The sequence below is a fragment of the Physella acuta genome, unplaced genomic scaffold (assembly GCF_028476545.2).
Source record: "Physella acuta isolate Inbredline_101_S28 unplaced genomic scaffold, ASM2847654v3 ptg001244l, whole genome shotgun sequence".
In the NCBI taxonomy this organism is placed as follows: Eukaryota; Metazoa; Mollusca; class Gastropoda; family Physidae; genus Physella; species Physella acuta.
The window spans coordinates 168242-181567 of NW_026732760.1; the positions used below are offsets into that span (position 1 = coordinate 168242).

The window sequence follows — 13326 nt, forward strand, 5'->3', positions numbered from 1 at the left end:
CAGATTAAAGTGTTTATTTAAAAAAACATTTCAATATACCTCAAAATATGAAATTATTTTTTTTTATCAATTAAATAATTATTTTGAGATAGATTAACCTGATGAATATTGGACCGAGCTATATTAGGCCGTAAAAACACGGTAGTTGATGAATTCAATCAGAAAAAGTTCATTTTACAAGAAAGAAGGAAATTTATCTAAATGCTGAACAATCGATGATGTAAATGATGAATAAAGGCTAAATTGTCCAGTTGAATTTCTCAATAGACAAGCACGTCCAGCGTGTCTTCTCTGCAGTTTGTGATGAGAGAAGTTTTATTTTTGCCTCAGACATGTTATTTGCAGCGTCAGTTTGCCTTGCATGCTGCTTTAGTATTACAGTTTTCATCATCGGCCTGTGCGGACTAATGCAGATTTACAATAGTAATACTTCTTTCTTACTTGCAGCCTACTATTTTTATTCATTTAAGATGGTTTACTTATACATAGATCGAAAACAAAACTACTAATTACAAATTTAATTTAAAAAAAAAACCCTGAAAATGCAAATGTGTAATAAAATGATGATTTAAAGCATTTTTTTCCTCCATCGGCTTGGTGGGCTGAGGGGAGTTAGACCAGGGGTCGGCAACCTTTTGCGACGGAAGAGCCAAAAGCTACAATTTTCAAAATTTTCCAGATTTTAAAGAGCCACTAACATTTTTTTTATTTCAATATTTTATTGTTTGATTAGGATTAGGAAAATAACTTTGATTTATTATTTAAAATAAATAGCTTTATATATAAAATAATATTTATTCATATAAAAATATACACTTGTTTCGCCAGAATAATGAAATTAGTAATAAAAAATAAAAATATAGCAATGTCGCAATCCACTTTTGAAACTGATAACTTTTTCCCCTTCTTCACGGATATCGCCGGCTCACTTCCCCATCCCCATCCCCCTCCGGAGTATTTTACTATATCCCATTGTACCAGACTGCGCCTGCACCTGGAGTATTTTACTATATCTCGTTGTACCAGGCTGCTGCGCCACCCTGCGCCAGCGCCATGATAACCAAAAGTGACCTAATACTACTTCCACCCCACTGGACGCAGGGTAAACTCGTACCCCACCGTCCAGTACCCGGGTCAACAGTAGAAAGCTAATAACTAAAAAACAACGTCACTTACGTCAATTAGTGATTGCGGACGAATAATGAAATGCATTCTAAATAAAATAACATTCCCCATTTAACGATATTCGAAAAAGTCGGCACTTTGGCAGTTGAAAGCATAGAAGGATCTCTACGGGGCTGTCCACAGTACGGCTGTGGGGCTGGGCCTGGTGCCCAATCGTCTGTCCGTATACTTTCTACTGCAACAATTCTCACTGTTTTCTAATGAGTTTTTTCTTCTATTTAAACTTGTGTTTCTTTACAGTATAATTTTTGGTATGAGTTTTGAAAATGAAATAATATATTAATATTTGTGCAAGGAGCTGGAGAGCCGCATCTTGACATCAAAGGAGCCCCATACGGCTCGCGAGCCGCAGGTTGCCGACCCCTGAGTTAGATCTTTAGAGTAGAGCTGAAATAAATTTTTTTTTTTTTTTTTTTTAGTTCGTCTTTCTTTCATGTCTTTTTTGATGTCTCGTTACGGTAACAAATCGCAATACGACTACAGATCATTAGAAAAATTAATTAGAAACAATTACATAGACATACTATTTTTCGATTGAAAAAATATTTTTTTTTTTTTTTTAGCTGAAATAAATTAAGGTTTTTACGTCTCCGACATTCGACAATTGTTGGAAACTAAGTATTTTCTGATGCTAATAAATTATGTATTTAAAATAGTTAATGTTTCCTACTAGACCTAGAGCCAATAAACAATACGTAAATCTTTAAAATTTTGAAAATGTTAAACAAACTGCACAGAAATCTAAATTTTCTTGATTAATTTAAAAAAAAAACAATGATCAAATCTTTTATTTAATTACTGCCGAATTTATCAGTATTTCTAATACATGTTTTGAACATATTAATAGTTGTTTTCCCCTAGTTACATTTGTATTTCGAAATGGGAAGTAACTAGCACATTTTAATCTGTAATGAAAAATAAAGTATTTCAATTTTTCAAAATGTCTTTGTCTACATATGACGGAATTAGGGGTCGTGCATAAATGACGTCACACTCGTAGGGGGGAGGGGGGCGTCCATAATTTTGTGACGGCGTGTGATGAGGGGGAGGGGGGTTCAGATGGTGGGACGTCACATTTTAGCATTAACAAAAAGTAATGTTTATTTCGCGTTTTAGAAAATTGTTTTAATAAATTGTAATAGGAATTGATAAAAAATACCCTATGTTGAGAGAGCTCAGACACGATTTTGGACAAATTTCGATGTTTTGAGAAAAATTCAACTGCAATTTTGAGGGTGGTTGTAAGATGAGGTGTAGCGTCATTTTCGGGGGGGGGGGGGGGGGTCTAGCTTTTTGTGACGAAATATGACGAGGGGGAGGGGGGGGGGGGTAGGTAAAAATCGTCATTGAAAGCGTGACGTCATTTATGGATGACCCCTTATATATATATATATATATATATATATATATATATATATATATATATATATATATATATATATATATATATATATATAACCCCTTATATATATATATATATATATATATATATATATATATATATATATATATATATATATATATATATGTATATATATATATATATATATAAATATATGTATATATATATATATATATATATATATATATATATATATATATATATATATATACATATATATATATATATATATATATATATATATATATATATATATATATATATATATATATATATATATATATATATATATATATATACATAACGCAAAGTGCTCACAGTGTAGCCCGGGGCGTCAAATCGCACCATGCCGGGGCGCCGGCGGAACCGCCTGTCTCAGCTTAGTAAACGACTATAGTACCCCAACTTATTTATAGTCTTTTGCACTCTCTAAAACGAACGTAGGCGCCATAGCGAACACGGGAAATAGTTAATTTAGACGATAAGCACTTTAGATGTATTACACTATAAAGATAATAGTAGATTAATTTCTTATATCTCTTTGCAATCCGCGGTTTGCCCGCACAAACATACAGAATTGAACTTTATATATTAGATAAATAAAAGGCTCGGTAGTAACTGAAAAACAGTACCAAATCGTATACATCTTTTGCAGAATGGTAGAGCGTTCTACTGCTAATCAGAAAGTCTTGAGTTCAAATCACGGACTGATATTTTTTGTGTCCACCTAGCTCTGATGGGTATCTGACTGACGTTTAATCATTATATTCCCTCGATATTTATTACAGCTCTTTTATTAATCACAGATGACTTATACATTTTATTACCTGGCCAATTTGTTGTGAATAAAATATTTTTGGAAATGAAAAACACAAAAAATGCTTTGAGTACTCTACAGGATTCCGTCCTTTAATTTATAAAAGACCATACAGGTCATATAGTTTTTCAACAGTAAAGCTCCATAAAATATTCAGTCTATTAAATAAATTTTAAATTTATAAATATGATGAAATAAAATGTATATTCCTGATTTCAATTGAATCTTAGAACAAAAACAAAACATACGTGAGAAATAAGAGACAACATTTTATTAATAAAAGCGTATTAAGATGAAACAAGAGTCATATATGGTGTGGGTGGTTGAAACAAGGATCGTCTATGGCGTGTGGTTGAAACATGGGTCGTCTATGGCGTGTGGTTGAAACATGGGTCGTCTATGGCGTGTGGTTGAAACAAGGGTCGTCTATGGCGTGTGGTTGAAACAAGGGTCGTCTATGGCGTGTGGTTTAAAGAAGGATCGTCTATGGCGTGTGGTTGAAACAAGGATGGTCTATGGCGTGTGGTTGAAACAAGGGTGGTCTATGGCGTGTGGTTGAAACAAGAGTCTCATGCTGCGTGTGGTTGAAACAAGGGTCTCATGCTGCGTGTGGTTGAAACAAGGGTCGTCTATGGCGTGTGGTTGAAACAAAGGTCGTCTATGGCGTGTGGTTGAAAGAAGAGTCCTCTATGGTGTATGCGCCACAAAGTATCGCTTGGCCACTACGTTCTTAGGTATGGATATACACGTCTGAAAAGGGAAAACACATTTTTAGAAACGCGGATAACAATGATGACACCAATGACGATTATAACTTACCAAACGGGAAGGTAAAACATCCGAGCCTTGTACTATTCACTTCGCATGCCGCGGTAACAGAATAACTCTACTTCACCTTCACTATTGACCATCAGTTAAAACGGTGAGTTGCATGTACGTTTCTGTATTCCTACTATTATGCATACTTTAAAAACCTCATTTACAATCTACTAGCCAGTACTTTGTCAGTAACTATGTCTGCTTCTTATAACTAATTACCCACCCCACCCCCTCCTCATCAACCAAATAATTAAATAAGAAAATAATAATCATTTAAAAAGTTTTAAAAACCCACGTTTTCTGATTGAACTAAAAAGTAGAAAATAAACGCTATACATCACAATAATGCAAGCGATCACTCTACTATAAGTGATGAAAAACGTGGGGCGCCGAAGTAAAAGTTATATTACTATTGATTAGATAATACTATTGACTTTTATTAGGGAGCTTGTAGAGAGTCAACAGTATTAGAAACTGTAAGAACATCACGGCGCCCCACGTTTTTGATCGCTTATAGTAGAGTGATCGCTTGCATTATTGTGATGTATAGCGTTTATTTTCTACTTTTTAGTTCAATCAGAAAACGTGGGTTTTTAAAACTTTTTTAATGATTATTATTTTCTACTTTTTAGTCTTTGTCTGTTTGTTTGCATTAAAATCTTGCTATCGATTTTATCTTTTCACTTTTTTTTTTTTGGGTAAACGAAGACAACTCGTAAAAAGACAACTCGTAAAAAGACAACTCGTAAAAAACACGTTGTGTGAATACGTTACTGACTAGAACACATAGATTTGAACCCGTGTCGAGTGGGATAGCAATCGTGTGCCCAACCACTCGACCATATCGTCTCCCCCAAACTGGCCTACCTCCTGTAAGTTTAAACTCGGTTCAAACTAAATTATCTGCCCCTAAGCCTGTGGCGACGTGGGATCGTTCGCTTCACTGCGCGCGAGGTACGCGTCGCTCGTTTTTTTTCTAATGGCTCGCAGAGGAGAATTATATATATATAGATTATATAGCGGTCTAAAATGCTCAATAAAATGTTTCCATTGATCAATTTCGTAATAATAACAATTGAATATTCTATGGTCATCCAAAAGAAAGCTTCCCTGAAAATTTCAGCGCGCTAGCTAACTGGGAAGTGCCAGAAATTTCGATCGCAAGATTTGATTGGAAAAACAAACAAACAAAAAAACAAACAGAGAAAGCAAGTTAAAGAAAACGTGGGAAAAAATAATGAAACCATTACCAGCAACATCCTTCCGTCATCTAGGACTTCCCGTTCAAACCGTGAAGGGATATCACTCTTGTTGATAGGCTCTTGTATACAAACTAACTTATCTCCCTCTATGCTGAAAGTGGACTGAAACAACATATAATAAGACTAAAACTTAGATGGTGTTTGAAAGTCATACAAAAATCATCGTAACAAGCACTGGTGGAAGTCAAATTGCATTCAGCCGATAATTAAATTTGGGACGGCGTGGCCTAGCGGTAGAGCATTAGATTGCTCATCCAAAAGTCTCTAGTTCGAGAATCGGGATTTTTCTTGGTCGAATCGGTAAAGCTCATTGTTGCTAAACCGAAGTCTCGAGTTCAAGATGAGGCTCGTTAGCAGGAGACAGAAACTCTTCTAGGAGAGACAACTCCAAAATCAAACAACTGCTGAATTGTAGTTTGTTCTTGGTTGGACAAAGGATATGAAAGCAAAGCTTCAATGGCGCATAACCAGTTGACACGTATACTCAATTGTGTTGGAGGGGATCCCTTCCAACACTAAAATTAAGAACGAAGAAGAACAAGAAAGGTGAATCGGGGTTCCAGTGTGTGTGTTCTATAATTGTGTACTCACGGTCTAGTATGTGTTCGGTGATTATGTGTATTCACGGTCATATCCTGGCCGTTTAGTATGTGTTCTGTCATTGTATGTACTAACGTTCATATCCCGGCCGTCTAGTGTGTGTTCTATGATTGTGTGTAGTCACGGTCAAATCCCGGCCGTCCAACGTGTGTGTACTCACGATCATATCCCGGCCGTCTAGTGTATTCTATGATTGTTTGTACTCACGGTCAAATCCCGGCCGTCCAACGTGTGTGTACTCACGGTCATATCCCGGCCGTCTAGTGTGTGTTCTATGATTGTGTGTACTCACGGTCATATCCCGGCCGTCTAGTGTGTGTTCTATGATTGTGTGTACTCACGGTCATATCCCGGCCGTCTAGTGTGTGTTCTATGATTGTGTGTACTCACGGTCATATCCCGGCCGTCTAGTGTGTGTTCTATCATTGTGTGTACTCACGGTCATATCCCGGCCGTCTAGTGTGTGTTCTATGATTGTGTGTACTCACGGTCATATCCCGGCCGTCTAGTGTGTGTTCTATGATTGTGTGTACTCACGGTCATATCCCGGCCGTCTAGTGTGTGTTCTATGATTGTGTGTACTCACGGTCATATCCCGGCCGTCTAGTGTGTGTTCTATGATTGTGTGTACTCACGGTCATATCCCGGCTGTCTAGTGTGTGTTCTATGATTGTGTGTAGTCACGGTCAAATCCCGGCCGTCCAACGTGTGTGTACTCACGATCATATCCCGGCCGTCTAGTGTATTCTATGATTGTTTGTACTCACGGTCAAATCCCGGCCGTCCAACGTGTGTGTACTCACGGTCATATCCCGGCCGTCTAGTGTGTGTTCTATGATTGTGTGTACTCACGGTCATATCCCGGCCGTCTAGTGTGTGTTCTATGATTGTGTGTACTCACGGTCATATCCCGGCCGTCTAGTGTGTGTTCTATGATTGTGTGTACTCACGGTCATATCCCGTCCGTCTAGTGTGTGTTCTATGATTGTGTGTACTCACGGTCATATCCCGGCTGTCTAGTGTGTGTTCTATCATTGTGTGTACTCACGGTCATATCCCGGCCGTCTAGTGTGTGTTCTATGATTGTGTGTACTCACGGTCATATCCCGGCCGTCTAGTGTGTGTTTTATGATTGTGTGTACTCACGGTCATATCCCGGCCGTCTAGTGTGTGTTCTATGATTGTGTGTACTCACGGTCATATCCCGGCCGTCTAGTGTGTGTTCTATGATTGTGTGTACTCACGGTCATATCCCGGCCGTCTAGTGTGTGTTCTATGATTGTGTGTACTCACGGTCATATCCCGGCCTCGAAACGTGTGTTCTATGATTGTATGTACTCACCGTCATATCCCGGCTGTCTAGTGTGTGTTCTATGATTGTGTGTACCCACGGTCATATCCCGGCCGTCTAGTGTGTGTTGTATGATTGTGTGTACTCACGGTCATATCCCGGCCTCGAAACGTGTGTTCTATGATTGTATGTACTCACCGTCATATCCCGGCCGTCTAGTGTGTGTTCTATGATTGTGTGTACTCACGGTCATATCCCGGCCGTCTAGTGTGTGTTCTATGATTGTGTGTACTCACGGTCATATCCCGGCCGTCTAGTGTGTGCTCTGTGAAGGGCTGACCGAGCTGGAATTCGATTTTCTGGTTCTTGAAGGTGGATGTGATGTGGATGGTCCAGTGGTCACCGTCTCGCTTGATCTCCTCGTAGCTTGTGATGGATTTGCCCACTGCACGCAAGGCCACGTTGACGTCTGCAAGTTTTTTGGTACATAGAATTATCTACTTATATCTGTTAATGCGTACATTGAATTATCAGCTTATCTCAGTTAATGCTAATTACAATAAATTTAAAAAGTGTATAATCCTCTTTAGAGCTGGCTATCCATTGTACATATCTTTCTTGACCTAAGATTATGAAAGGAAGGTGTGGTCAGCCCTTTGCCCAGTTGCCTTTACTTTCCAAAACACAAGTTGGTACCCGATAGATCTGGGTGGACTCAGGGACATTCTACTAACATGGACCCGGATACGACTATCGGGTTAGCAGCCTAGCGCTCTACCGCTTAGGCCACGCCGTCCCATCTAAAATTAACCAAATTTAGGATTAAAGTGAATGAATGTGTTTTCTATATAACTTATGGCTTCATATCGAGAGACACAAAGTTTCTGCAAAGTCTCAAAAACTTTGATGGTTTTGTTTTAAGTATTTAGATTTCAAAGCAATGGATTATATATATTCTTTCATTCAAAAGAGGAAAAATACTATGATAAACACCAGTGTTTCTTCCAGACTTTTTTCTCCGGGGGGCACTTGAAATTTCGGGGGGGGGGGGTCTGAGGGCGGTAGACTTTCTGGGGGGGGGGGGGCGGACACTGTTAAAAGTATATATTTTCTATATAAATTTTAGAAATTTCATTTCGTTGCGGTAAAAAAATTTCGGGGGGGGGGGGGGGGGAAGGGGGGGGGAATGGGGGGAAGGGGGGTAAGGGGGGGGGGGGGGCAAAGCGCCCCCTCCCCCCCCCCCCCCCCCCCCCCCCCCCGAAGAGATGCCTGGAAGAAACTCTGATAAACACACGTAGATCACGAATTACTATGAGTATTTGTTTTATCTTAATCTATGGCTTACTATTGGCCTTCATGTACTCGTTGAAGTTTTCATTTTGTTGAAGTTTCCAATGTCCAAACAGTTTCTCGACCATTTTACTTCTATGTTCTGCAGATTAAAATGTTTATTTAAAAAACATTTCAATATACCTCAAAATACGAAATTAATTTTTTCTTACCAAATAAATCTTTGAGATAGATTAACCTGATGAATATTGGACGTTATTCAAACCGTGCTATTTTAGGCCCTAGAAACACGGTAGTTGATGAATTCAATCAGAAAAAGTTAATTATACGTGAAGGAAGGAAATTTATCTAAGTGCTGAACTATCAATGATGTTAATGATGAATAAAGGCTAAATTGTCGAGTTGAATTTCTCAATAGACAAGAACGTCCAGCATTTCTTCTCTGCAGTTTGTGATGAGAAAAGTTTTATTTTTGCCTCAGACATGCTATTTGCAGCGTCAGTTTGCCTTGCATGCTGCTATAGTATTACAGTTTTCATCATCGGCGTGTGCGAAATAATACAGATTTACAATAGTAATACTTCTTTCTTACTTGCAGCCTATTTTCATTCATTTAAGATGGTTTACTTATACGTAGTCTAAACAAAACGTCTAATTAAAATTTTAATTTAAAAAAAAACCCTGACAATGCAAATGTTTAATAAAATGATGATTCAAAGCATTATTTTTCCCCATCGGCGTGGTGGGCTCACTGGGCTGGGGAGGGAAGGGTGGGTTTAGGCCAGGGGTCGGCAACCTTTTGAAGCGGAAGAGCCAAAAGTTACATTTTCAAAATTTCCCTGGTTTTAAAGAGCCACTAACATATTTTTTATTTCAATTATTTTATTTTTTTATTACGATTATTAGTATTTGTTCAAGGAGCTGGAGATCCGCATCTTGAAATCAAAGAGCCGCATGCGGCTCGCGAGCCGCATGTTGCCGACCCCTGGTTTAGGCCTTTTGAGTAGTGTTGAAGTAAATTAAGGATTTTTTTTTTTTTTTTTTTTTTTTTTTTTTTTTTTTTAATGAGCACATCTGGGGAGTTTTATTTTACCTGATGTGTGTTTTTAATATCTAATGCAATTGTTTCATTATAAAATTGGATTGTAGGATGACACAAAATTCTTTTCACATTTCCAGTGCGGAGTGTCACATTTCTAAAGTTGTCCAAAAAGGTGTGTATAAGTATAATTTCTACAGAGATATCAAGTCTTATCACATTTTCAAAGAGGTTTATACACGTATATGGTGTGATGTGTGAGTGTACATCTAGGGTTGGTCCTTGTGGGTTGTTCCATGTGGGTTGTTCCTTGTGGGTTGTTTCTTGAGGGTTGGTCCATGTGGGTTGTTCCTTGAGGGTTGTTCCTTGAGGGTTGTTCCTTGAGGGTTGGTCCATGTGGGTTGGTCCTTGAGGGTTGGTCCATGTGGGTTGGTCCTTGAGGGTTGGTCCATGTGGATTGGTCCTTGTTGGTTGGTCAATGAGGGTTGGTCCTTGTGGGTTGTTCCATGTGGGTTGGTCCATGAGGGTTGTTCCATGTGGGTTGGTCCATGTGGGTTGTTCCTTGAGGGTTGGTCCATGGGGTTGGTCCTTGAGATTTGGTCCATGTGGATTGGTCAATGAGGGTTGGTCCATGTGGGTTGATCCATGTGGGTTGGTCCATGAGGGTTGGTCCTTGAGGGTTGGTCCATGTGAAGTATCATGTTCAGCCGTGTTTCAGAAGACTTGAATTGTGGTCTACGGGAAAAGAATGGGGATAGTAATTAGATCCGAGCTTGGTGCTCCAGAGGAGTTCTGGATTGCTTTGTCCATGTGTGAAGGTCGATCAGCTTTCTGAGGCATGTACCACAAACAGGTGTGTAAGTTTTATTAAGGATTGTACGTCAATAACGAAAGATGTCTGCAGCTTATTGATTAAAATTAAATATTTTCCGATGCTAATAAATTATGTATTTAAAATAGCTAATGTTTTCTATTACATCGAGTGCCAATAAAACAATTCTAAAATCTTTAAAATTTTAAAAATTTTAAACAAACTGCACAGCAAACTAAATTTCCTTAATTAATTTTAAAACAAACAATAATCAAATCTTTTATTTTATTCTTACTGAATTTCTCTGTATTTGTAATACATGTTTTGAATATTGTAATAGTTGTTTCCCGTAGTGACATTTGTATTTTGAAATGGGAAGTAACTAGCACATTTTAAACTTTAATGAAAAATAAAGTATTTCTTAGCTTCAAATTCTACATATGACAGAATTACGGTAACATTATTACAATGAGTATATATATATATATATATATATATATATATATATATATATATATATATATATATATATATATATATATATAAAAGTATCAATATTTCACACATTTCCTTATCTTTCTAGGATTAGGTTTAGTGTTAGTCTTAGCACTAGGGTTGGGGTTAGTGTTAGATTTAGTGTTAGGATTAAGATTAGGGTTAGGGTTAGGGTTTAGATTAGGTTAGGTTAGGTTAGGTTAGGTTAGGTTAGGTTAGGGATTAGCTAAAAAAAATGTCCTAGTCATTCTGTAGAATAATTAATAACAATCAGGTTCAGTGTAGAATACGCTCTTTCGCCAGATCATAAACAGAACCGCTAATGTCAACATTCCATAATTTAAGCGACTGGTTTATGTTTAACTCTAGAGAGTAAGTGTACATACTGTTGTATGTGTAGTGTGGGACATGGTGTCCTACATAGCGACACTAGTGGTGTTAGTGTGTGCAGACTAGTGTATGCAGTTGTATGTGGTAACTGTATGTGGTGCAGGTATGTGGTATTTGTATGTGGTACCTGTATGGGGCCCATATACGTGTTAGGTTTATATGGTATTCGTATGTATTATTTTATTTCGCACAAGTATGTAGTAACTGTACTTGGTATCTGTATGCGTGGTAGTTGTATGGGAAACCTGTATTTAGTACATGTTTGTGGTAGTTGTATGTGGTATTTGTATGTCGTACAAGTATGTATTAAATCGACTTGATATCTGTATGTGTTACCTGTACAACTGTATGTGACACATGTATGTGATATATGTAAGTCGTGCTTGTGATATATCCATGTTGGAATGCGCAATTTTGCATCGCTATGTGAGAATTTAATCTGGTGCTACAATATGGCATACATACTAAACACCCGAATGAGGTATAAAAGACCAACTCCTCAGTCCAACCTAACAGTGAATTATCAGATAACACCATTGTTGTCTAATTTTTAAGTACAGCATTACAGATTACCTTTTTACTTCATCAGAAATCTTTATAAGATTATAACACCCGCGAACAACATCACTGTCCAGTGAATCTCTCATGTTAGTAAACCACTTCAACGCCATATTCAACACGTCACTTTGAATACAGTGTTTCTTCCAGACTTTTTTCTCCGGGGGGGGGGGGGGGGCACTTGAAATTTTCGGGGGGGGGGGGGGGGCGGACACTGTTAAAAGTATATATTTTCTATATAAATTATATAAATTTCATTTCGTTCGGGGGGGGGGGGGGGGTTGCCTGGAAAAAAAACTCTGTTTGAATACCACTTTTGAAAAAAAACAACTTCACTCTTTGTGAACATGATGATGTTCACTTAATTAAAAAAAAAGCAAATATTACCTGTTGCCTGTGGGTCTAGTACTCAACAAACACAACGATCAATCCTATGCCAGTATGTCTTTTCCTTTTCGTCACTGCTGTTTCGTCGCTGTCTTTTGTTTTATCGATGTGCCAAGAACTTTGGTTGACTTTCCGTCTCACACGGTTTAACTTATCAAAGATTGATGGTTTTGAACTTTGTCCGCCTTGTCGTTACAGTTAGAGCGTCTTTGTCAAGGTTGGCTGTCCTCTAGACGTCTGTACTAGACCTCAATCACAACCCCCACCCTCCGACACTAACCCCCTGTTAATCTCGTGGTGTACAGTTTAGGCATTTTTTTTCCCACCTGAAGAGCGGATCTTCCATTATTATAATAAAAACAAAAGTTCATTTGGAGTAGAGTAGATCTAGACATATAAAGGGATAGTGCCCCAGCCGCCTTTACTTTTCCTAACGTGAGTTTGTTCTATCATTCGAGCTAGCCATCCCATAATAAAAAGAAAGTATTTTAAAGATTGACGAAATCTAATCCATGATTTTAAAATGTTGTTTTCAAATTTTTACTAATGAAAATTAAAATAATAAAGCTTCAACTGTAGAATCGTTTTTTTCAGAAATAGTTCCCTTTACTTAGCAAACAAAAATTGTGATACTTTTCACTAGGCTACCCGTAAGACATATCTTTAAACACTACAACACAAAGTTCATGCATAGAAAAGACTATATATATATATATATATATATATATATATATATATATATATATATATATATATATATATATAAATCTCCTTGTTGTAAACGTATTGTTTAATGGGTATAAGGTTTGGGTTCGTGTCCAGACTGACTATCTTAACTACACCACCGAGTATGATTTTATGGCCAGTAAATATCGACATTCTATATAGGTAACTCGCGAAAATCAAAGAGGGATAGCACCAATCAACTGCACAAAGCCAAGCTAAATAAACACTTGCATAAATACAACTATAAATGACAC

General features: G+C 37.6%; 1 protein-coding gene across 1 annotated transcript; it reads right to left on the bottom strand.

The window, feature by feature from the left end:
• Positions 1-3662: 3662 nt before the first annotated feature.
• LOC131957439 (fatty acid-binding protein, brain) lies at positions 3663-12489 on the bottom strand. The gene is made up of 5 exons (XM_059322244.1): positions 12347-12489; positions 8722-8808; positions 7673-7845; positions 5474-5587; positions 3663-4154 (listed from the first exon to the last, which is right to left on the bottom strand). The coding sequence occupies exons 2-5, from the start codon at positions 8792-8794 to the stop codon at positions 4092-4094; spliced, it is 423 nt and encodes a 140-aa protein (XP_059178227.1). The 5' UTR covers positions 8795-8808; positions 12347-12489; the 3' UTR covers positions 3663-4091.
• Positions 12490-13326: the final 837 nt, after the last annotated feature.